The sequence below is a fragment of the Anomaloglossus baeobatrachus genome, chromosome 1 (assembly GCF_048569485.1).
Source record: "Anomaloglossus baeobatrachus isolate aAnoBae1 chromosome 1, aAnoBae1.hap1, whole genome shotgun sequence".
NCBI classification, from domain to species: Eukaryota; Metazoa; Chordata; class Amphibia; order Anura; family Aromobatidae; genus Anomaloglossus; species Anomaloglossus baeobatrachus.
Genome location: NC_134353.1, coordinates 127948860 through 127975784, shown reverse-complemented (window position 1 = coordinate 127975784; position 26925 = coordinate 127948860). Strand labels below are relative to the sequence as shown.

The 26925-nt window shown below is 42.9% G+C and overlaps 1 protein-coding gene across 1 annotated transcript in view; it reads right to left on the bottom strand.

Moving 5' to 3' along the window:
• The window catches only part of LOC142290218 (uncharacterized), a 145342-nt gene that overhangs the window by 6328 nt on the left and 112089 nt on the right, over positions 1–26925 (bottom strand). The window contains exon 10 of the mRNA XM_075334167.1: positions 9364–9456. Within this exon, the coding sequence (XP_075190282.1) occupies positions 9364–9456 (93 nt within the window). The remainder of the gene's footprint in view (positions 1–9363; positions 9457–26925) is intronic.

Genomic DNA, 26925 nt, shown 5'->3' with positions numbered 1-26925 from the left:
TCGTCAGTGCAAAGTATGGGGGTGTCTGATCTGGCTCATGAGAAAGCTATGTGGGGACCACGGGGGAACACTATTCTCCTTAAGGAGACTTTGCAAGCCAGTCTGGCTGCCAGGTAAGGGGACTTATAGCTGCAATGCCCCTAAAATTCCACGGGGGAACACTATTCTCCTTAAGGAGACTTTGCAAGCCAGTCTGGCTGCCAGGTAAGGGGACTTATAGCTGCAATGCCCCTCTGGGAAATATTCAAATTGTCTCTCCAGTAAAGGAGACAAACTCTAGCACAGCGCCACCTATTGGAAGTAGCGATCCTAAAAGTCACAAGTGGATTTTTGACAATCCTTTGCAATATGACTCAGGATATATAAGCCAGATCAGAATCCCAATTTGCAGACACGGTGTTTCGGGGTGCTTGCCCCTCGTCAGTGCAAAGTATGGGGGTGTCTGATCTGGCTCATGAGAAAGCTATGTGGGGACCACGGGGGAACACTATTCTCCTTAAGGAGACTTTGCAAGCCAGTCTGGCTGCCAGGTAAGGGGACTTATAGCTGCAATGCCCCTAAAATTCCACGGGGGAACACTATTCTCCTTAAGGAGACTTTGCAAGCCAGTCTGGCTGCCAGGTAAGGGGACTTATAGCTGCAATGCCCCTCTGGGAAATATTCAAATTGTCTCTCCAGTAAAGGAGACAAACTCTAGCACAGCGCCACCTATTGGAAGTAGCGATCCTAAAAGTCACAAGTGGATTTTTGACAATCCTTTGCAATATGACTCAGGATATATAAGCCAGATCAGAATCCCAATTTGCAGACACGGTGTTTCGGGGTGCTTGCCCCTCGTCAGTGCAAAGTATGGGGGTGTCTGATCTGGCTCATGAGAAAGCTATGTGGGGACCACGGGGGAACACTATTCTCCTTAAGGAGACTTTGCAAGCCAGTCTGGCTGCCAGGTAAGGGGACTTATAGCTGCAATGCCCCTAAAATTCCACGGGGGAACACTATTCTCCTTAAGGAGACTTTGCAAGCCAGTCTGGCTGCCAGGTAAGGGGACTTATAGCTGCAATGCCCCTCTGGGAAATATTCAAATTGTCTCTCCAGTAAAGGAGACAAACTCTAGCACAGCACCACCTATTGGAAGTAGCGATCCTAAAAGTCACAAGTGGATTTTTGACAATCCTTTGCAATATGACTCAGGATATATAAGCCAGATCAGAATCCCAATTTGCAGACACGGTGTTTCGGGGTGCTTGCCCCTCGTCAGTGCAAAGTATGGGGGTGTCTGATCTGGCTCATGAGAAAGCTATGTGGGGACCACGGGGGAACACTATTCTCCTTAAGGAGACTTTGCAAGCCAGTCTGGCTGCCAGGTAAGGGGACTTATAGCTGCAATGCCCCTAAAATTCCACGGGGGAACACTATTCTCCTTAAGGAGACTTTGCAAGCCAGTCTGGCTGCCAGGTAAGGGGACTTATAGCTGCAATGCCCCTCTGGGAAATATTCAAATTGTCTCTCCAGTAAAGGAGACAAACTCTAGCACAGCGCCACCTATTGGAAGTAGCGATCCTAAAAGTCACAAGTGGATTTTTGACAATCCTTTGCAATATGACTCAGGATATATAAGCCAGATCAGAATCCCAATTTGCAGACACGGTGTTTCGGGGTGCTTGCCCCTCGTCAGTGCAAAGTATGGGGGTGTCTGATCTGGCTCATGAGAAAGCTATGTGGGGACCACGGGGGAACACTATTCTCCTTAAGGAGACTTTGCAAGCCAGTCTGGCTGCCAGGTAAGGGGACTTATAGCTGCAATGCCCCTAAAATTCCACGGGGGAACACTATTCTCCTTAAGGAGACTTTGCAAGCCAGTCTGGCTGCCAGGTAAGGGGACTTATAGCTGCAATGCCCCTCTGGGAAATATTCAAATTGTCTCTCCAGTAAAGGAGACAAACTCTAGCACAGCGCCACCTATTGGAAGTAGCGATCCTAAAAGTCACAAGTGGATTTTTGACAATCCTTTGCAATATGACTCAGGATATATAAGCCAGATCAGAATCCCAATTTGCAGACACGGTGTTTCGGGGTGCTTGCCCCTCGTCAGTGCAAAGTATGGGGGTGTCTGATCTGGCTCATGAGAAAGCTATGTGGGGACCACGGGGGAACACTATTCTCCTTAAGGAGACTTTGCAAGCCAGTCTGGCTGCCAGGTAAGGGGACTTATAGCTGCAATGCCCCTAAAATTCCACGGGGGAACACTATTCTCCTTAAGGAGACTTTGCAAGCCAGTCTGGCTGCCAGGTAAGGGGACTTATAGCTGCAATGCCCCTCTGGGAAATATTCAAATTGTCTCTCCAGTAAAGGAGACAAACTCTAGCACAGCGCCACCTATTGGAAGTAGCGATCCTAAAAGTCACAAGTGGATTTTTGACAATCCTTTGCAATATGACTCAGGATATATAAGCCAGATCAGAATCCCAATTTGCAGACACGGTGTTTCGGGGTGCTTGCCCCTCGTCAGTGCAAAGTATGGGGGTGTCTGATCTGGCTCATGAGAAAGCTATGTGGGGACCACGGGGGAACACTATTCTCCTTAAGGAGACTTTGCAAGCCAGTCTGGCTGCCAGGTAAGGGGACTTATAGCTGCAATGCCCCTAAAATTCCACGGGGGAACACTATTCTCCTTAAGGAGACTTTGCAAGCCAGTCTGGCTGCCAGGTAAGGGGACTTATAGCTGCAATGCCCCTCTGGGAAATATTCAAATTGTCTCTCCAGTAAAGGAGACAAACTCTAGCACAGCGCCACCTATTGGAAGTAGCGATCCTAAAAGTCACAAGTGGATTTTTGACAATCCTTTGCAATATGACTCAGGATATATAAGCCAGATCAGAATCCCAATTTGCAGACACGGTGTTTCGGGGTGCTTGCCCCTCGTCAGTGCAAAGTATGGGGGTGTCTGATCTGGCTCATGAGAAAGCTATGTGGGGACCACGGGGGAACACTATTCTCCTTAAGGAGACTTTGCAAGCCAGTCTGGCTGCCAGGTAAGGGGACTTATAGCTGCAATGCCCCTAAAATTCCACGGGGGAACACTATTCTCCTTAAGGAGACTTTGCAAGCCAGTCTGGCTGCCAGGTAAGGGGACTTATAGCTGCAATGCCCCTCTGGGAAATATTCAAATTGTCTCTCCAGTAAAGGAGACAAACTCTAGCACAGCGCCACCTATTGGAAGTAGCGATCCTAAAAGTCACAAGTGGATTTTTGACAATCCTTTGCAATATGACTCAGGATATATAAGCCAGATCAGAATCCCAATTTGCAGACACGGTGTTTCGGGGTGCTTGCCCCTCGTCAGTGCAAAGTATGGGGGTGTCTGATCTGGCTCATGAGAAAGCTATGTGGGGACCACGGGGGAACACTATTCTCCTTAAGGAGACTTTGCAAGCCAGTCTGGCTGCCAGGTAAGGGGACTTATAGCTGCAATGCCCCTAAAATTCCACGGGGGAACACTATTCTCCTTAAGGAGACTTTGCAAGCCAGTCTGGCTGCCAGGTAAGGGGACTTATAGCTGCAATGCCCCTCTGGGAAATATTCAAATTGTCTCTCCAGTAAAGGAGACAAACTCTAGCACAGCGCCACCTATTGGAAGTAGCGATCCTAAAAGTCACAAGTGGATTTTTGACAATCCTTTGTACTATACTAGTCACAATGGACATGGACATGAACAATCTTTATACCTCCATACCTCCATACCTCCATACAACACCATAAAGGCATAGGGCAGTTTCGGATGTTAGGACTAAACATAGCCCCCTTGTGATAAATGTTCTCATTGATCTGCTCATATTTCTTTATGTGTAAAGATACATTCTATCTACAAACACAACATACAGCTATGGGGTCCAATGTTGCTCTTCCATATGCCAATTGTTTCATGTCTGCATTCGAAAAAAAAATCTTATACACCAACAATCTGTATCAAACCTACTGTCTGCTATGGAGGAGGTATATTGATGACATGTTTTGTTTATGGACAGGTTCCAGTGACTAACTTCGTCTTGTAATCTGACGAATGTCTGGGTCATAGACTGAAACGTTACATTGGATGCAGGAAGAAGAGTCCTTTGCTGTCATCAGGACATGATTTGCATCTCCTGTGGATATGTAATTATGTTTCACTATTGGATATTCTAAGTTTCCACTTCCAAGTCTATTAGGTCTTATTCAGATGTCTATGTTGCACATATGTATTCTATCCATGTATTTCACAGAGAGAACATGTACCCATTATAATCTCTGCTGGGTCCATGAAAAATATGGACAGCGTACAAATATAGCCATGCGCCATTTGTGTGCTGTTGCTGTTTTACAATGCAAATGATAGCTAAAGATGTGCAAAGATGATAGATAGATAGATAGATAGATAGATAGATAGGTAGATAGATGGATGCATAGATACTCAGCTACATAGCTTGTACAGCTGTTTGACCAAATAAATAAATTAATAAAATGACTTAAGCACAACTTTCACCAGATTGTCTGGGATACCACACCTCACAGACCAACATTAAATAAATTATAGCTGGCATGGGTAGAAGGATTCAACCAGCATAAATAGGAGGGGAGCAGATGTGATAGACCTCCCCATAGCATATGATTAAAGGAGCAAGCAGTCTAGCAGAAAGTAACTCTTGCTAGCTGCCTATGAATCAGTACACAGCAGGTTGATGCCGAGTCTGCCTGTGTTGATCCCAGACACCAGAGAAACTGTCGGGCAGAATGTCAGAATCTGTAATCTGAACAGAGTCGAATGCCGCCATGACAGTAGGGGAAGTTTGTGCAAAACTCCGTGTGACACCGACTCAGGGAAGATCTGCATGCTCATCATCCTCATCTGGGTCGCCACCTGACTGCAGTTTGTCGTCATAACCAACTTGAGTGGAAAAATGCTCACACTCGTTGATGTCTGGCACATTGCAAAGCTGTTCTCTTCATGGATGAATTCCAGTTTTAACTGTACAGGACAGATAGCAGACTATGTGTATGGCATTGTGTGGGTGAGCGGTTTGCTGATGTCAACATTGTGAATCAGGTTGCCCATGGTAGTGATAAGGTTAGGGTAGGAGCAGGCATATATTATAGACAATGAACACAAGTGCATTTTATTGATAACATTTTCAATTCACAATGGTACTGCGAGGAGGTCCTAAGACCATAGTTGTGCTATTCATCCACAACTATCACCTCATGTTGCAGCATGATAATGCATGGCCCCCATTGCAAGGATCTGTACATAATTCCTTGGGGCTGAAAACATCTCAGTTCTTACATGGCCAGCATACTCGCCAGACCAGTGACCCATTAAGCATGTTTGAGATGCTCTGGATCACCTTATCCGACAGCGTGTTTAAATTCCTGCCAATATCCAGCAACTTCACACAGCCATTGAAGAGGAGAGGACCACCTTCCACAGGCCATAATCAACATCCTGATCAACTCTGAGAAGGAGAAGTATTTCAATGTGCAAGGCAAATAGTGGTCACATCAGATACTGACAGGCTTTCTGACCCACCAGACTCTCCCAATACTGTAAAACTGCCTTATATTGAGGCCAGCCTAAGGCTGGGGTCACACGTAGCAACGCACCAACGATCCCACCAGCGGTCCGACCTGGCAGGGATCATTGGTGCGACGCTACATGGTCGCTGGGGAGCTGTCAATCAGGCAGATCTCACCAGCGACCAGCCACCATCGACTCGTGTAACGATGCTGCGCTTGGTAACCAGGGTAAATATCAGGTAACTTTGCTTGGTAACCCGATATTTACCCTGGTTACCAGCGTACACCGCTTACAGGCTGCCAGCACTGGCTCCCTGTATATGTAGCTAGGGTACATATCGGGTTACTAAGCAAAGCGTTTTTCTTAGTTACCCGATATTTACCTTGGTTACCAGCGTACGCTGCTTACACAGAGTCAGTGCTCGTTAGTCTCCCACAGTCAAACACGCCGATGCGTGTTGCACAGCGGGAGACCAACGAGCAAAAAATGAACCAGAACAGTGTGTAACCATCAGCGATTTCACAGCAGGGGCCAGGTCGCTGCTTAGTGTCACACACAGCGAGATCGCTGATGAGGTCACTGGTACGTCACAAAACCTTTGACTCAGCAGTGATCTCGCTAGTGATCTTGCTATGTGAGAAGTACCCCTAAGGCACACCTGTGCAATAATCATGCTGCCTAATCAGCATCTTGATATGTAATACCTGTGAGGTGGATGGATTATCTCTGCAAAGGAGAAGTGCTCGCTAATACTGTAGATTTAGACAAATTTATGAACATAGGAGAGAAAAAGCTCTTTTGTGTACATAGAAAAAGTCTTAGGTCTTCAGCTCGTTAAACTTAGAGCAAAACCAAAAGTGTTGCATTTATATTTTTGCTCAGTATATACAGTGAAGAGCAAAAGGGTAATAATGTTTTGAATTTTTGACTTTCCAGCTCCATATCTCCCCATCCACTATATCTTTGAACGTGAGACTGCTTTCATTCTATAGACAATCATTTTGGATGTCACATACATTAATTTGACTTGCAACTATGTAGTATGTGATTAAATAGGCATGTACTTGTCATGTCACTGTATTGTTACTGTTTTGCTCATCGTGTTTGAAAAAATGTTTTCTTCCTGTATACTGCAAATTACAACCTGTCTCATTTTCCCTAATAGCTCAGTGTTTTATTAAGCTGATTCCCAATCAAAAGGTCACTTGCTCAAATTGAGGATCAGTCATGAAGAAGATTTCCCAAGAAAAGAGAAACAGTATCCAGCTCATCAATATTGGTCTCCCGGTCCAGTAAATTGCCAAACTGCATCCTGTGAGTGCCATGACAGTTGGAAGAATATTATTATTATTATTATTTATTTATAGAGCACCATTAATTCCATGGTGCTGTACATGAGAAGGGGTTACATACAGAATACATACACAAGTTACAGTAGACAGCCTAGTACAGAGGGAAGAGGGCCCTACCCTTGCGGGCTTACAATCTATAGGATTTTGGGGAGGAGACAGTAGGTGGGGTGTAGATTGGTCGGGCGGCAGCTCCGCTCGGTGGTCGGGTGGCAGCCCAACTCGGTGGTCGGGCAGCGGCTCCGCACGATAGTGAAGCAGTGAATATGAAAAGAAGTCCATTCATCCACTCAAAAGCCAAGAGGTGGTTGTTAAGGAGAATATGAGTCAAAAAATAGGCTCATCATCACAATGTCTATCAGTTCTGGTGCGACAAACAGTGGAAGTTGCCCGTATGCTTCGTAACAGTGAGATCACAGACATCCATGCAGGCACCATGCAATGCACATTACACAAGTCTGGAATGGTGGCCTGAAAAACGATGAAGAAGCATCGACTTCGGTATCATCATAAGGAGTGTCAGCTTCAGTTTGTAAAGAAGCACAAAAAGTGGACAGTAGAAGACTTGGAATGGGTAATTTGGAGCAATTAGATAAAAGTGCTCTGATGGGTGCAAATGGGCCTGAAAGAAACAAGGGGAAAATAGGCTAATGGATCGAAAAATTGAAAGATCTGTCAAGTGCAGCGGAGGAAGCCTGATGATATAGGGTTGTTTCACACCTAAAGGTGAATCTCAATGCTAAGCTATATGTGAGTATGCTACAAAACAAGCTACTTTTTACACTCGAGTACTATCTATATGAAAAGAGTGTGTTCCAGCAGGACAATGGCCCGACACATAGGTTGAGATTGGCAAAGAAATGGTTTAATAACAATGAAGTAGAGGTGCTGGATTGACCCCCACAACCCCCAGACCTCAACCCAATTGAACAATTGTAGTTTGAGTTGAAGAAAAAGCTGGATACAAACCCAAGTGAGTTGACAAGTATGCACCAACAATGGGAACGTAAAGAAAAGACCTGTAATCAGATTTTGGTTGAGACATACAATACTTGCATCTGATCGAGAACATGCCCAGAAAAATTCAGGCAGTGTTCAAAGCCAAAGGGAGATTTACAAAAAATTAACATAAATTGTAGGTACAAAATAGTAACAATACAGTGACATATATAATAATAATATAATATTTATTCATTTATATAGCGCTATTAATTCCACAGCGCTTTACATACATTGGCAACACTGTCCCCATTGGGGCTCACAATCTAGAGTCCCTAACTGTATGTCTTGGGATTGTGGGAGGAAACTGGAGAACCCGGAGGAAACCCACGCAAACACGGGCAGAACATATAAACTCCTTGCAGATATTATCCTTGGTGGGATTTGAACCGAGAACCCCTTCGCTGCAAGACTGCAGTGCTAACCACTGAGGATCTGCATAACTAATCATATGCTAAATAGGTGCAAGTCAAATTTATATATGGGATAGCCAAGATGATTGTCTACACAATGAAGGTAGTCTCATGTTCATGCAGTCTCACGTATAAAGCTGTAGTGGATGGTGAAATTCAAAAGTTAAAAACATTGTTACTCATTTGCTTGTTAGTGTATATATACTTGTATATACTGTATACAGTGGCATGCAAACGTTTGGGCACCTCTAGTCAAAATTACTGTTATTGTGAATAGTTAAGCAGGTTGAAGTTGAAATGATCACTAAAATACAAAGTTAAAGATGACACATTTCCTTTGTATTTTAGGGGGAAAAATAATATATATGTATGTATATATATATATATATATATATATATATATATATATATATTCATCTTTTACATTTTTAAATTAACTAAAAAGGAAAATGGGCAAAAGTTTGGGCACCCTCCATGGTTAGTACCTAGTATGACCCCCTTTGGCAGGTATCACAGCTTGTAAACGCTTTTTGTAGCCAGCCAAGAGTCTTTCAAATCTTGTTTGAAGGATTTTCATCTACTCTTCCTTATGAAGGTCTTCCACCTCTGTGAGATTCCTGGGTCGTCTTGTATGCACTGCTCTTTTGAGGTTTAGCCACAGATTTTCAATGATGTTCAGATCAGGAAACTGTGAGGGCCATTCTAAAATTTTCAGCTTCCCCCTTTTGACCTGGAGTGCCTAAACTTTAACATGCCACTGTATAACCCCTGGGGTAAATATTTATCAGCCCTTGCTTTAAATGCCATTGTATATAGCGTCTTTTAAACCAACTGGGTGTGGCCACCAAGAAGACCACCACAGAGAACAGTTGAGGATCACACCCACTTGAATAAAAATACTAGACTTTTCTATAATAAAGAGAGGGAGATGTCATAAAAAAACAGCCCCATTTACTCCAGATAAAGACAATTACATGTCAAGTGATAGGTCACCTATAACTGACCAGTAAGAAAGTCATTAAATTGTTATAAAAAATTTAGAAATTAAGTTTACCTCTTCAGAATTAAAATGAGATTCAAAATCAGGACTCAGAATTGTTCTCTTCAAGACGTCTGTAGCCACTTGCTTAGCTACGTCAGAAGTCACCTATAAAAATATACACTTCATCATTGGTCATTCTTTATGGCTTTCGGTAGATGACAATATATCCAAATTCAAAATGGACATTATGATATTGGGTTCCTTGTTTTCCATATCATACATTACCATATCCAGTGTTTAGTTACTACTTAACAGTCAACCACAACACTTCACCTAGCCTTATCGCACAGATAAAGTATAATTTACCTACCATATTTTTTAGACTAAAGCCCGCTTTACACGCTACAATAAATCTTACGATGTGTTGGCGGGGTCACATTGTAAGTAACGCACATCCGGCATCGTAAGTATGATTGTAGCGTGTAAAACCTCCGTGCAATTGCGATTGAACGAAAATCCGTTCATCGCATGCACGTCGTTCAGTCCTCAAAAAATGAATGTGAGGTTGTGCAATGTTCCCGAGGCAGCACACATCGCAGTGTGTGACACCCCGGGAACATTGAACGACAGCTTGCCTCCATCCGCGGCTCCCGCCGACAATGCGGAAGGAGGTGGGCGGGATGTTTACGTCCCGCTCATCTCCGCCCCTCCGCTTCTATTGGCCGGCTGCCGCGTGACGTCGATGTGACGCCGAACGTCCCTCCCACTCCAGGAAGTGGACGTTCGCCGCCCACATCGAGGTCGTATGGTAGGTAAGTACGTGTGACGGGGGTGAATCGTCTGTGCGGCACGTTCAACAAATTGAACGTGCCGCACATACGATGGGGGCGTTGCAAATTGCATACGATATTGTATGCGAAATTGCAACGTGTAAAGCAGGCTTTAAAGACACACCAGACCATATGATGCACCTAGGTTTTAAAGGAGGAAAATATTGAAAAAAAAATTTGAAGCAAAAAATGTTGTCATGATGCACTGTTATGGGGGGATCTGCTGCTGACACTGTAATGAGGGTAATGTCCCGCAATTCTGCACTAACGCTTCCCATACTGGACTCTTCTAGATATATAGGTCCCTCATCCTGGTGTATATGTCCTCCATCCTGGTAAATATGTGGCCCATCCTGGTATATATGTCTACCATCCTGGTATAGAAAACTGCATCTCAATAAATTAAAATATCCTCAAAAAGTCGATTTATTTCAGTAATTCAATACAAAAAGGGAAACGCATATATTATATAGAGTCATTACGCACAGAGGGATCTATTTTAAGTGTTTATTTCTGTTAATGTTGATGATTATGGCTTGCAGACAATGAAAACCCAAAAGTCATTATATCAGAAACTTAGATTACCACAAAACACCTGCAAAGGCTTCCTAAACATTTAAAATGGTCCCTTAGTCTTGTTCAGTAGGCTACACAATCATGGGGAAGACTGCTGACTTGACAGATGTCCAGAAGGCAGTCATTGACAAACTCCACAAGGAGGGTAAGAGACAAAAGCTCATTGCCAAAGAAGCTGGCAGTTCACAGAGTGCTGTATCCAAGCATTTTAATGGAAAGTGGAGTGGAAGGAAAAGTGTTCTAATTTATTGAGATGCACTTGCATTTTCCCTATCATGGGCCAATCCTGGGATATATACCTCCCGTTATGTTGCTTTTTTTTATCACACACAAAAAAAAATTCTACTCATTCTCCCTCCGCTCCCACAGTGTGCGGCGTCCTCTTTTGATGCCGGCAACTGACTTTGGTGTGTACGTAATGGGCAGTTCATGACATCACTGCCACACATCCCCAGTCACATGAGTATTCACTGCTTCTCACATCCATAATCCCACCCACCTCTCGTCGCCTGCTTCAGTGCTGAAAGGTGGACGGAATTATGGGTGTGGAGAGCAGTAAGGTTTCATTTTCTTTAATGGTGAACACATGTCATTGCCTCACTTCTGCCGATGTTGGCTTCCTGCAGCAACGACTCTGCTCTTACCTCTTCTGAACCCACTCCACCACCGCTGCTGCCCTTTCCCCAAACACAGAAGATAAGTACATATAGACTATAAAACGCAACCTCCACTTTCCTCACAAATTTTGGGGAAAAGGTATATTATTTCAAGTTGATATGAAGATTTAAAGGGAATTTGTCAGCAGGGTTTTGCTATGCAATTGAGGATAGCATGCTGTAGGGGTTTAAAATCAAGTTTCAGCTATGCCTCTCATATCAGGCTGTGTGCTGCTGCTTACTTAAACTAAAGGCTTTATCATCTAGTGATTATCATTACTTGACTACAATGTCATGTGCAGAGCAGTCCTGCACATCCCTACCTCTATCAAGCATATCATAGACAACAGGGGATACAAATAGTTTCTTAGAATAATCATAATTATCTAAATTAGAATCCCAATATCGACTGAAGTAGTATAGAATCTACTCCAAATACTCTTAAAAATACATCATGTAAAAAAACACGTACAGAAGACATCCCTACCTCTGATTGACACCTCACTGTCAATGTACAATCTCTATTGAGAGTCTGGTGTGGGTGGAACAGCTCTCAGCTCTCAGCTCTGCTGCTTTGCTAAATCTAGCAGCTTTGATTCTGTCAAAACAGTGTGACGCCCTGGACTAGCCAGGTAGTCACATACATACCAACATACACACCCCCTTCCCTAGACAGTTACATCAGTCAACCAAAAACCCTTGTTGCCTCCCTCCAGGGTCTGATGTCCACACCAGGTGGGGTGGAGCCAGGCGGTTGGCCCAACCCACCAAGGAGTTCACAGGCCTGGAGGCGGGAAAAGCAGTCAGAGTAGTTTGAGAGGTGAAAGCGAGAGGACAGAAACTGCAAGTGTCTGGGTCGGAGCCCAGGCACTGACAGCAAGTTGGCAGATGGTGGTGGCCGTCTGCAGGAGTTGGTGGAACTCTGCAAAGCCGTAAGGACCGGGCTGGGCGGTGGCCCACCGGTACCGAACCGGGCAGCGGAGTGAAGCTAAGCACACAGGCAGGGCCATCGGACCCCGACCAGGCTTGGAGCCGCCATCAATAGTCAAATCCAAGTGTGACAGGAACCCCAGGGGTTCCCCAACAACCAAGTCCCGACAGAAGCCAACAGTCCACACCGTGAGGATATATAGCCACCGCCACAGGCTAGAGATCCAAGAGCCAGTGCCTGCGGGCAAAACGGGCTCCTACGGCACCTATACGCTGGGGAGCGGACTACCGGTGGGCAACCACAGGAGTCAGAACACTTCTAACAGGTGCAGGGAAAGATAGCCACCATCAGCTGTCCGGGGAGAGCACAACAATACTGCAGCCGGCTGCGTGACCCGTCCATCCGGCCGTTTTGGTTTACCAGAGACTCTGTCAGTGATTGTCTGAGTGAGTACACCAGTGCCATCCGGCACCGCGCCGCGCTGTCCCTGCAACCCTGCACCCCACCCATCTAGCCTCCCCGTTACACCACCGGGCTCGGGATCACCAACCCCCTACCCACGGAGGGGACAACATCCTAGCTGCTCCCTACCATCTCTCCCGGGATCCCTGTCACCAGCAGCGGTGGTGCCATCATCACCACGTCCCGTGGGTGGCGTCACGAACAATCTCCCCCCACCCAAACTATCCCTTTTCACTCACGGAAGAGGAGCACTGCTCGAGTCCGCGGGTCCGGCCCACCGCTCGAGCCACCAAGCAGCAGCAGGAGAAGCCCCGGACCCGAGCGTGGCGAGCGCGTCCCCTCCGCCCGCGACAACAGCTGCAAAGAGTAATCTAAGTGATACATCATTGGATTCAGCGTTCACTCTTTGCTTATATTATGTTACCCTCAGATGAGGGAGAAAAACCCTGCTGACAAATTCCCTTTCAAGGGGTTGAAATCACATTCCATAGTGTAGACGACATACCTCAGAGGTTTGGAGCTCAGTTATTGGCTGCCATGCTCTCGATGTGATGTCAGTGATGCAGCCATCATAAAAGACTGGCAGCTAGCAGAGATTAAGCGCTTCACTCGAGGAAAATGAGTAAAGCATAGTTTTGCTTTGTTGTATAACAAACTGAGCCCAGGACAGGGTTTTTTTTAAAAAGGGACAACCGCTTTGACTTTTGTTCAGGTCTATAATAAAGTTTTTATCCTCTGAGTTCTCCTCTGTTAGGCCACGTGCACACGTTGAGTATTTGGTGAGTTTTTTCCCTCAGTATTTGAAAGCCAAAACCAGGAGTGGAACAATCAGAGGAAAAGTAAGAAACACAGGCACCACTTCTGTAGTCATTATTACCCACTCCTGGTTTTGGCTACAAATACTTAAGTAAAAACTCAATGTGTGCACGTGGCCTTAAAGAGTAACCATTGTTTTAATTTTTATTTTATAAATCAACAGTGCACATGAAAATAAGCAACTTTACAATAGATCTGATCAAGTAAAACTGCTTCTTTCACCAAGGTAAAATCTGTATTCAGTGAAAACTTTACCATTACTGAGATTGGAGATGGTGGCTGTTACTGAGGAGATACTATGTAGATACAAGAGGGAAGAGGAGGTGGAGCTCTGCCTCTAGCTCCTCCCTCATCACGTCCTCATAGAATCTCATTAGTAACAACCACCATCTTCTGTCTCAGTAATGGGAAAGTATTCACTGAATACAGATTTTACTACAGAATTGAGACTTTTGCTAATGACTAGTGATGAGTGATCACTACCATGCTCGGGTGCTTGGTACTCATAAGTAGTCAGACGCTCGGACGGGCTTGCCTCATGTACCAAGTATAATTGAAGTAAATGGAGAACTCGACCATTGTTCAAGAAGATTTTCCAGAAAAATGCTTGAGTTCCCCATTGACTTCCATTATACTTGGAACACGAGGAGAGCCCACCCGAGCGTCCAAATGTTTGTTATGAGCACCGAGCTCATGGGCATGGTAATGGTGGCTCATCACTAATAATGACTTATCAATTCTGGCAGAGAAAGAAGCAGATTTGACTGATAAAATATATTACATTTCATGCGCACTATTGATTTATTAAATAAAAATGTAAATGACGGTTACGATTTAAATTTACAAGAAAAAGGCAAATATAATTAGATATTAAAAACCATGTCAAGATGTGGCCAGAATGGATGAGTTGGATAAATTTATTTGACATTTTTATTCTTGGTAGGAATATTGAATACTCATTCTTGGTAGTAGTTATATGCATCGTACAACAGATTCAGTAATTGTTGGGGAAAACAACATAGAAATACAAGGCTTCACCATGACATTTATACTAGGAAGGTCATTAAGTCGTTTCAATGGCACATAACAGTTCATTTATACTAGATTGTCTTTTATGACTGTTCCTATTTAAGAAAATTGAAATTCCATGAAGTGAAATTCACAATAATGAGGAATTATTCATTCTGAGAAAATACCTCACAGACTTGCTTTTGCTTTCAAACTAACAGATTTCAACAACATATAATTTTTACTACATGGTAATCAAAACAGATAAACACATTTTCATACAAATTCTGAAATGATCACCCATTTAAGGTGAATTAGAGGCACAAAGGAAGGCTGGATGTAGTTAGCACCAAAGCACAAGGGCAATAAAATAAAATGCAAAAAAGAGTGGAAGTCTGATGATCAAGAAATGTCCTACAGGAACATGCCCAAGAACAAAAATCAATATTCCATTCTTTTGTGCAGGTTTATGCCTGTACAACTCCCTCATCTTGGGACCGAGGAACTAGGTGCTAGTGTCAAAACCTCATCTTCCTATGAAGAATGGGGTGACCCTCAAGATGGGTCCTTTAGCCATCCTTGATAATTTTCATATTATTATTATTATTATTATTATAAATCTTGAAAGGAAGATGTATCAAAAGGGATTATATCCAAAAAGTGTAAATGTAATAATGCAAGAAAGCATATTTTACATACACATACAGAGGCAAAATGGGTGGATACATAGTTGGACCAGTGGCAGCTGCGATAACCCCCTTCCACCCAACATTGATGATAAAGATCATTATCTAGTCAATTATTTTCACCTATCCTGATAGAATTTGCCACTTAAATTGCATCTATGTGTCTCTATGATGACATCACCAATTCACACCAAGTATCTTCGGAAGCTTTCAGTCCATCGCTGGTTAATCGCTTATCACATCAAGTAATCAGACACATTTTTGATAGTGAAGGGGCTCTAGCAGTAACATACTAGAGATATACCATAACTATCTACTCAGAAGCCAGATGGGCCGTTAAAGTGGTTTCCGGTGAAAATAAATTATCACCTATCCTTTGATAATGTATTAATTGGTGACCTGCACTGATTGGCACACTGATGTATTTATAAGCACTGCCCCATCCATTCTTTACGGGGCTGCAGAGCACTGTACTCAGCTTTTTCCATCAAACCCAAAGAGAAAGAATGTAGCAGTGAATAGGAGCCCAATATGCCATGCCATTTTGTAATAGGGAAAAACTTAAAGGGGTTGTCCACAACTTTTACATTAATGGCCTATCCTTAGGATAGGTCATCAATGACTGATTGGCCAGGGTCCAACACCCTGCACCCTTGCTGATTCGCTATTCTCTGTGCCGGCAATGGCAGCCGGAAATGCTCAGTTCCGGAGCGGCTCCTTCTTCTGATAGTGGCCACGGCCGGGTCATGCACATCGGCCTCCTATTAATCTGAATAGGAGGTGGATGTGAAGTACCCGGCTGCGTCCAATATCAGAAGATGGAGCAGCTCCGGAACTGAGCATTTCCGGCTGCCATTGCCGGCACAGAGAATAGCTGATCAGCAAGGGTGCAGGGTGTTGGACCCTGGCCACCTTGCTGATCAGCTTTTCTCTGTGCCGGCAATGGCAGCCGGAAATTCTCCGTTCCAGAGCTACTCCGTCTTCTGATATTGGCCGCAGCCGGGTACTGCACATCCACCTCCTATTCAGATTAATAGGAGGCCGATGTGCATCACCCGGCCATGGCCACTATCAGAAGACGGAGCAGTTTCTGAACTGAGCATTTCTGGCTGCCACCGCTGACAGAGAACAGCTGATCAGCAAGAGTGCAGGGAGTCGTACCCTGGCCGATCTGACATTCATGATCTACCCTAAAGATAGACCAGCAATGTAAAAGTAGGGGACAACCTAATAAAAATTCCCCAATCGGCAGATCAGTGTGGGGCCCAGCGGTGGGACACCCACCCATCAGCAAGTTATATCATCTGTGGCTAGATGATAACGTGTTCTGACTGAACAACCCCTTTAACCCTAAATTACACTGTCTATTTTAAATAACATTTTACTTTAGAATAATTCAGTTAATAAAAATACTAATGTTAAAATCAGATACAAATCTTTTAGAAAGCTGTGCTTTAATTAGAGTACGGTAAGCTGCAAATGTCTATTTTTTCATTAGTACTTTTATTTTCTTCTTACTGTATTGTATTTCTTCTTCTTGATGGACCTTTAATCATTCAATGTGTTCTTGCTGTCAGACTGATTTAGTAAATTTGTTATTGCGAGTAACTTTACAATTCAGATTTTTATAAAGTGATGCACAGTATCTGGAGCATTTCACATGTATTATATCATTAAATAAAAGCACGTGTATCAAACGGTGGTTTCCTTCACAAACGACGTCTGCACGTTGTAAGCCGGGTACGAGATCTTTTCTCTTGTTCTGTACTATGTGTATTGGATTGGAAGCCAAGCTCATAACTTCTGTAATATATGAAGGTTGCCCACTTCTGTACTACCTTGATTTTGGGCAGCATTGAGCAGAGGATATTGTAATTGGCTAAAACGTTCAGCACGAATTGTTCTAATTCTTGTATCACATGTATAGTGTTGTAGTGGATGTAACAAGCGAGCTCATGAAATCCTTTACGAAATTCATTGCGATGTGAAATTGTTTTCAAAAGCTCAATCATACAGCTGCCTAAAACTAACCATAAGAGATGAGCTTTTTACTGCCGTATTATTCGGACTATAAGGCGAACCGGACCAGAAGACGCAGCTAGGTATTAGAGGAGGAAATATTTTAAAATAATTTAAAGCAAAAAAAATTGGTCATGACACACTTTTATGAGGGGGGAGGGAATCTGCTGCTGACACTGTTATAATGATAATGTTTCAGAATTCTTAACTAAGGTCCCTAATCCCGGGCTCCTTCCAGGTATACATGTCCTCCATCCTGGTATATATGGCTTACATTGTGGTATATATGTCCTCCATCCTGGAGTATATGTCCTCCATCCTGGTATATATGCCCTCCATCCTGGTGTATATGTCCTCCATCTTGGTATACATGTCCTCCATCCTGGCATATATGCTCTCCATCCTGGTATATATGTCCTCCATCCTAGTATATATGTCCTCCATCCTGGTATATATGCCCTCCATCCTGGTGTAGATGTCCTCCATCCTGGTATATATGTCATCCATTCTGGTATATATGTCCTCCATCCTGGTATATGTGTCCTCCATCCTTGTGTATATGTTCCCCATCCTGGTATATATGTCCTCCATCTTGGTATATATGCCCTCCATCCTGGTATATATGCCCTCCATCCTGGTGTATATGTCCTCCATCCTGGTATACATGTCCTCGATCCTGGAGTATATGTCCTCCATCCTGGTATATATGTCCTCCATCCTGGTATATATGCCCTCCATCCTGGTGTATATGTCCTCCATCCTAGTATACATGTCCTCCAACCTGGTATATATGTCCTCCATCCTGGTATATATGTTCTCCATCCTAGTATATATGTCCTCCATCCTGGTATATGTGTCCTCCATCCTTGTGTATATGTTCCCCATCCTGGTATATATGTCCTCCATCTTGGTATATATGCCCTCCATCGTGGTATATATGCCCTCCATCCTGGTATACATGTCCTCCATCCTGGTATACATGTCCTCCATCCTGGAGTATATGTCCTCCATCCTGGTATATATGTCCTCCATCCTGGTGTATATGTCCTCCATCCTAGTATACATGTCCTCCAACCTGGTATATATGTCCTCCATCCTGGTATATATGTCCTCCATCCTGGTATATATGCCCTCCATCCTGGTGTATATGTCCTCCATCCTGGTATATATGTCCTCCATCCTTGTGTATATGTTCCCCATCCTGGTATATATGTCCTCCATCTTGGTATATATGCCCTCCATCCTGGTGTATATGTCCTCCATCCTGGTATATATTGCCTGCATTGTGGTATATATGTCCTCCATCCTGGAGTATATGTCCTCCATTCTGGCATATATACCCTCCATCTTGGTGTATATGTCCTACATCCTGGTGTATATGTCCTCCATCATGGTATATATGTCCTCCATCTTGGTATATATGTGCTCCATCCTGGTGTATATGCCCTCCATCCTGGTATATATGTCCTCCATCCTGGTATATATGTCCTCCATCCTGGTATAAAGTATATGCCCTCCATCCTGGTGTATATGTCCTCCATCCTGGAGTATATGTCCTCAATTCTGGCATATATACCCTCCATCTTGGTGTATATGTCCCACATCCTGGTGTATATGTCCTCCATCTTGGTATATATGTTCTCCATCTTGGTATATATGTGCTCCATCCTGGTGTATATGCCCTCCATCCTGGTATATATGTCCTCCATCCTGGTATATATGTCCTCCATCCTGGTATAAAGTATATGCCCTCCATCCTGGTGTATATGTCCTCCATCCTGGTATATATGTCCTCCATCCTGGTATATATGTCCTCCATCCTGGTGTATATGTTCCCCATCCTGGTATACATGTCATCCATCCTGGTATATATGTCCTCTATCCTGATGTATATGTTCCCCATCCTGGTATATATTTCCCCATCCTGATATACATGTCATCCATCCTGGTATACATGTCCTTCATCCTGGTGTATATGTTCCCCATCCTGGTATATACTGTATTTGGTCCATTTTGGTAAATATGTGGCCCATCCTGGTTTATACAGTGTATCACAAAAGTGAGTACAGGCCTCACATTTTTGTGAAGATTTTATTAGATCTTTTCATGGGACAACACTGAAGATATGACATTTTGATTTAATGTAGGGGGGATCTAATCACAATGTATAAATATATGAGGGGACAGTACAGAGACCTTTCCAAAGATCTTTTTACACCTAGGCCTGCGACTGGAACACGGGGGCATCCGCTACGTCTTGAGGAAAGAAGGTTTAATCATAATCACAGACGAGGATTCTTTACTGTACGAGCAGTGAGACTATGGAACTCTCTGCCGCATGATGTTGTAATGAGTGATTCACTACTAACATTTAAGCAGAGCCTGGACGCCTTTCTTGAAAAATTTAATATTACCAGTTATGTATATTAGGTTTTATGACAGGGTATTGATCCAGGGAACTAGTCTGATTGCCGGATGTGGAGTCAGGAAGGAAATTTTTTCCCCATCGGAACTTGTTTGCCACATTGGGGTTTTTTTTGCCTTCCTCTGGATCAACATGTTAGGCTACGGGTTGAACTAGATGGACTTAGAGTCTCCCTTCAACCTTAAAAACTATGAAACTATGTAAAGTGGTCAGTGTACGTACAATTTGTATAATAGTGTAAATTTGGTGTGCCCTGTAAATAACTCAACACACAGCCATTAATGTCTAAACTGAAGGCAACAAAAGTGAGTACACCCTTAAGTGAAGATGGCCAAATCTTGCCCGAAGTGTCAATATCTTGTGTAGCCACCATTACTTTCAAGCACTGCTTTATCTCCCTTGGGCATGGAGTTCATTAGAGCCTCACAGGAGACACTGGACTCCTCTTGCACTCCTCCATGATGACCTCATGGATCTGGTGGATGTTAAAGACCTTACAATCCCCCACCTTCCATTTGAAGATGCCCTAGTGATGCTAAATAGGGTTTAGGTCTAACACCATTACCATCAGTTTCTTTAGCAAGGCAGTGGTCATCTTGGAGATGTGCTTGGGTCGTTATCAAGTTAGAATACTGACCTGTGGTCCAGTTTCTGAAGGAGAGGGATCATGCTCTGTTTCTGTATGTGACAGTTAAAAGAAAAAGGTTTTGGTACCGTGTTAGCCAGTTGAAAAATGATTGATTGCTCTCAGTGAGAGAAACAAAATTACAAAATTTTAATTTTGTTTCTCTCACTGAGAGCAATCAATCATTGTATGTGATAGTACATATTGGCATTCATGGTTCCCTCAATGAGCTGTAGCTTCCCACAGCCAGCAGCACTCATGCAGCCCCAAACCATGACAATCCCACCACCATGCTTGATGGTAGGCAAGACACACTTGTCTTTGTACTCCTCACCTGGTTACTGCCACACACACTTGACACTATTTGAACCAAATACGGTTATCATTTTTTCCTCAGACAAGAAGACATGGTTCTAGTAATCCATGTCCTTAGTCTGTTTGTCTTCAGCAAAATGATTGTGGGCTTTCTTGTGGATCATCTTTAGAAAATGCTTCTTTCTGGGACAACAACTTGATGCAGTGAATGGCACATGGTCTAAGCACTGACAGTCTAAACCCTGCCCATCTACACCTCTTTAACCTCAGCAGCAATACTGGCAGCACCCATACATGAATTTTGAAAAAACAACCTCTGGATATGACCCTGAGCATGTGCACTCCAATTATTTGGTTGACCATGGCGAGGCCTGTTCTGACTGGAACCTGTTTTGCTAAATCACTTTATGGTCTTGGCCACCATGCTGCAGCTCAGTTTCAGAGTGTTGGCAATCTAATAATAGCCTGGGCCATCTTTACATAGAGCAACAATTATTTTTTTCAGATCCTCACAGAATTCTTTGCCATGAGGTGCCATGTTCTACTTCCAGTGACCAGTATGAGAATGTGTGAGCAATAACACCAAATTTAACACACCTGCTCTCCCCATTCACTCCTGAGACTTTGTAACATTAAGGAGTCACATGACATGGGGGAGGGAAATGGTTAATTGGACACAATTTTGCCATTTTTACGTGTGTACTCAATTTTTTTGTCAACGATTTAGACATTAATGGCTATTGCATTATTTAGAGGACACTAAATTTACACTGTTATACAAGCTGTACACTGACTACATTGTATCAGTGTCATAACTTCAGTGTTGTCCGAAGAAAAGATATAATAAAATATTTACAAAAAAGCTAATGTGTATTCACTTTTGTGAATGAATACTGTATGTCCCCCATACTGGTACACAGTATATCACAAAAGTGAGTGCACACCTCACATTTTTGAAAATATTTTATTATATCTTTTCATGGGACAACACTGATCACATTTGAAACAAAGTAAAGTAGTCAGTGTTCAGCTTGTATAACAGTGTAAATTTGGTGTCATCTAAATAACTCAACACAAAGCCATTAATGTCTAAACCACTGGCAACAAAAGTGAGTATACCCCTACGTGAAAATGGCCAAATTAGCTATTTTCCCTCGTCGGTAAAAGAAACTGAGGGTAAAGGTGCTGGATTGGCCAAGCATGTCTCCAGACCTAAATCCTACTTAGAATCTGTGGTGCATCCTCAAATGGAAGGTGGAGGGGTGTACGGTCTCTAACATCCACCAGCTCCGCGATGTCATCATGGAGAATGGAAGAGGATTCCAGTTACAACCTGTAAAGCTCTAGTGAACTCCATGCCCAAGAGAGTTAAGGCAGTGCTTGAAAATGACGGGGGCCACACAAAATATGGAGACTTTGGAAAAAATACAAAATATTTACAAAAATGTGATGTACTGTATATGATTTTCAACCTTGACCTATCCCGGTATATATGTCCCTCATTCTGGTGTATATGTTTCCCACCCTGATGTATATGTCTCTCATCATTGTCCCATCATAGTATATATGCCTCCCATTATGTTGCCTTTTTTAACACTCCAAAAAAATGTCTTTCTACTCACCTTCACCTCTGCTCCGCCACTGCGCGGCATCTTCTTCTGCTGCCGGCAATTAACTTTAGCATGTAAGCGACGGGCAGTGTATGATGTCACTGCCATATGACACCAATCACATGGTGACATTAGCTACTAATCTTTCCCATTACTCGGCGCCTGCTTCAGTGCCGCGAGGTGGGAACGATTATAAGAATGGGTATCAGTGAATATTCATTATCTTTTATAGCAGACACACGTGTTTGCTATAGCCGTGAGCTTCCTACAGTGGCAACCCTGCTCCTACCTACTGTGACTCTGCTTCACTGCCCCCCCCAGTGAGCCAGGTACAGCCGAACTACAAGATGCACCCCCCCTTTCCTTCAAAATTTAGGGGGAAAAAGTGAGTCCTATAGCCCAAAAAATGTAGTAACCAAGTGATGGACCAACAAACTAATACCATCAATAATATGTAGAAGTACAACTCTGTGCATTAGCAGGAAAAAACAAAACTCATGCTTTTTTCAACTTCTAAAAGAGTGTGACCAATAAATGGATGAGTCAGGAATGGCGGTCACGTGGCTGCGAGTATGTGATATATAGACTAGAGACAAGAATCTGACTAGATGGGCGCAACCGTACTCAATGCAAATGTATTGAGGTTGAGCGAGGAAACATGGTAATACAGTAACATGGTAAATGATTATCATTATAGACCACTGTATCCTGTAACTTATTTCCCAGCAGCATGGAACATGTTGTTGCTGTAAAAATAAAATACTTAGTATTTTGCTGTTTGCTAGTATGTAAACGTATAGAACATTGAAGTGGTTTTCTTGTGGAGACAAACAGATTTCAGTCTGGCATAGTATATGCAGACAGTATATTGTTATTTAAAAAAAAAAAAAAAAAAAATGCACGGACGATGATAAAACATTAAAAGGCTAAGTATTGTTTATTTTATTGTTTTATCACATTGCCTGCCTTTAAAAAAATTTGCTAGTATATGTTTTTGGTTTTCTTTGTACTCTAGTGTCGGTTTCAGTAGTGCTATGACCAAGCAAAGCAATATCTGCAGCTGCCAACAATTAAGATGCCGCATGTAGGAGTCTCAAGAGCTACATGTGACTCCTGGACCACTGGTTGAGGTGAGATACACTTTAAGGCATCTCTACATATTTTTGATTTCTAAATCAGTTAATTGTTTTTTGTTTTATACTGAGTTGGAAACAAGTGCACATGTAGTGGACTTGTGTTTGCAAAAAAAATGAAAAAAAAAAAAAAAAAATATATATATATATATATATATATATATATATATATATATATATATATATATATATATATATATAAATTCTGCAAATTCAGTTTCCATCATTGGGTCTTGTGGCTGCCAAGATTATAAATTGTACTGAAAAAATAACAGGTCCACAAAATCTACATGAACAACTGTTCCAAACAAAGGAAAAAAGTTTCTTTGAATTCCAATAAAAGGCTGATTGACACAACTGATTACAGAGGCTTTCATGCAAGGAGAGATGGAAAGGGTTCAGTTAAAACTGTCTGCAGAATTAATGCTTTGGGTGGGGGCTCTAAGTAATAACAATGTATCAATTGGAGAAACATGATCCAAAAACTTGAGGATTTCGAGATGGTGGAGATTAGCCGCATACAGTGTAGTTCAAAGAAAAGCACAGGAACAGAATGTAACAAGTGTTTTATCAGGTATTAGCAGTCATGTGCAGGAATATGGTCCATAATGTATATGAACTAATCTATAATAGGTAAATCCACTTCTATATATTGCTTGTCATAGATTGTTAAATCACCGGCACAATGCAGTTCTATTTTTTTTTTTTTTACTGTGAAATTGGCCTAAGGCATTTTCATCTTCACGTGTAGTTACACTTGCCTGTTCTTCTTCGTGAAAACAACTAAAACTGATACAAGTAACTATATGATAAGGTGAAATTCTTATCGTAACCCCTTCACCCCCAGCCTGTTTTCACCTTCCTGACCAGGCCAATGTTTTCAGCTCTGATCAGTGTTAATTTATGAGTTACAGTAATAACTCTAGAATGTTTCAATGGATCCTGGTGATTCTGAGATTGTATTTTTGTGACATATTGTAGTTTTTGATAGTGGTAAAATTGCACTGCACTCTCAGCATGGAAGAGATGCATCAGGTGTTTAAGGCACCTTTCGCTTTAGGGAGGTGCATGGGCAACAAGTTCTATACCTTGCTATTTCTCAGGTCCCTTTGTGCGGACGCTGCTGTTACTGTGCTGTGGCCAATTCCTATCTGTGTTTCAGTACATAACCAGTCCACTGCTGCAACTATCCATGCCAAGTGCCTCCCATGATATCCGCTGCTGCTGATCTAAATATCACCCCGACCCCCTCCTACGAGATCTGCTGCTGCAAGTATCCACGCTGGCTGCTTCCTTACAATATCCACTGCTGCAAGTATCCATGCTGGCTGCCTCCTACAATATCTGCTGCTGCTTCTACAACCAGAGATTGTTTTTATATATGTATCTTCAGCTGCCTAGCTACTGTTGATCCCCTGGGGCTGCCCTCTGCCAGCTATCTACCAGCATGTGTGTTGACACCTCCTGCGGCTTTAGAAGACTCAGTAGCCATTCTAGTTTGCTCCTCCAGGCCAATCATCAGTACCTTTAGTCCAGTGCATCCACTATCCTGTACTCGCCCGACCAGTATTACAAGTGCCATATTGGAGTGTAGATTTAGTTGGAATGGTTTGGGGGTGCCAACTTTATGTGTCATCTTTATGCCTTTTAGAGGTGATTTCATTTTCAACTTGCTTAACTGTACACAGTAACAGTAATTTTTACCAGGGGTGCCCAAACGTTTGCACTGTATATCCGTTCCTTTATTATTCCAAAATGGTATGAGAATACATTGTAGACACACAACTTGAAACTAGTCCACGTTGTGTGTCTCTACAATGAGCGCAATGAATCAGTGGTAAGTGCTACTTCTTTTATTCTACTGTTTTCACAATTGTTGATGGATCTATGTGTTTTATAGAGTTGAACACCACCATGTCTGGCGCTTATCCTTAAGTCTGAGCTAAATGATTCAAGTGCATAAAATCAAGGCAGTGCCAGCTTCTTTGTCTATTGAAGTTGACTAAGGTTTACATGTAGCTGCTCAGCCATGGAAATCTATACCATGGCCATCCGTTGCACAGTTTTTATGCTAATGATAATGACAGAGGAAGATTTTACTCTGTAGTTCTGGAGTCAGAAGTGTGTTGATCAGTTATATGCACCATGTACTACATCATTCAGTACCTCTAGTCTGTAACATTGCATGGTCTTCACTTTGTGGCTAAGTTGCTGTGGTTCCTTTCACTTTTCAAGAATATCACTCACAATTGTTTATAGAAGATTTAAGAGGAAAAAATTCTCAAACTGACTGTATGATATGATCTGACACTGATGTACTTTGAATGTGGAGTTCACCTCTAATCTCTTTGAAAGTTGTTCTGGGCTCTTTGGTTACTATTTGTATTAACCGACTCTTCAATTTTTCTTGTGCAGCAATATCAAGGGAGGTTGGCTTCAGTCCTATACACCTTAAACTTCAGAAAATGTGCAACTCTAGTAACAGGAATATCAAGCCATTTGGAGATGGTCTTATAGCCTTTACCTTTAACATGATAATCTATAATTCTCTTTATAAACAATTCTCTCCTTAGCTTTGTTTAGTCTATTTTTAGTGTGATATACTGTAGCGCCCGGTCCCGACATGGCACCTCCGCACAATCCTGCTTCCATGCCTCTGCCTCTGCTCCACATCTGTCCGGCGGTCCCAGGTGTCCCGTTCCTGCCCCAGGACCTGCCACAGCCTCTTCCTGCATCCAAGCCACATACAGGCCTTCTGTGAGTGAACAAAGGGTGCGCACATGACCACGCCCCCATTCTTAAAAGGTTGGCGTCCTATTACCCGGAAGTGACCCCTGAGGTCAGCAATCACCCTGTGAGTATTTAAGGCATTCTTTCCTTAGGGGAGATGCCTGAGCAACGTTGCCTATCCGTAGTGCGTTCCTAGTGCTAGTGCTCAGGTCCCATACACGTTATTGTGTCTAATTCTGCGTGTTGCGTCCTAGTACGAGTTCTTGTACCCGCTAACTTGTGTCTCTTCCTAAAGCCTGTTTGCTACCGCCACCTCCATGCCGCCACATCTGAATCATCACCTCCTTACTGCCACATCTGAATCATCACCTCTGTGCCGCCGCGTCTGAGTTATCACCTCTGTGCCACATCTGAGCAAATCCATATCAGACTTCAGAGACTCTCCAGTCCATCTGAGCGGACACCACTGGTCCTGGCTGCTGTGCATTCCCTGTATAGGATTAGCTCCTCCAGGGGAGTCCAGTGTACAGTGCACTGTGTCCACTCCGGGACGCTCGCCAGCCCTCGGCGGCCGTAACATATACACTATGATACCAAACAGCACAGTGACTACTTTTCACCCTTTAAAAAGGCAAATGACTGAATTCAAGTTTGTAGACATCTGTGAGGATAATTACAGGACACATCTTAGTTTTAAATCTCCTGTGGTCAAATTAATAATTATCAAAATAATTATTTTCAATCTTTTCTAGGGGTACCATCATTTTGTCGGGGACATTTTCATTTCTATTTTTTATTTTCTGTTGATCCAC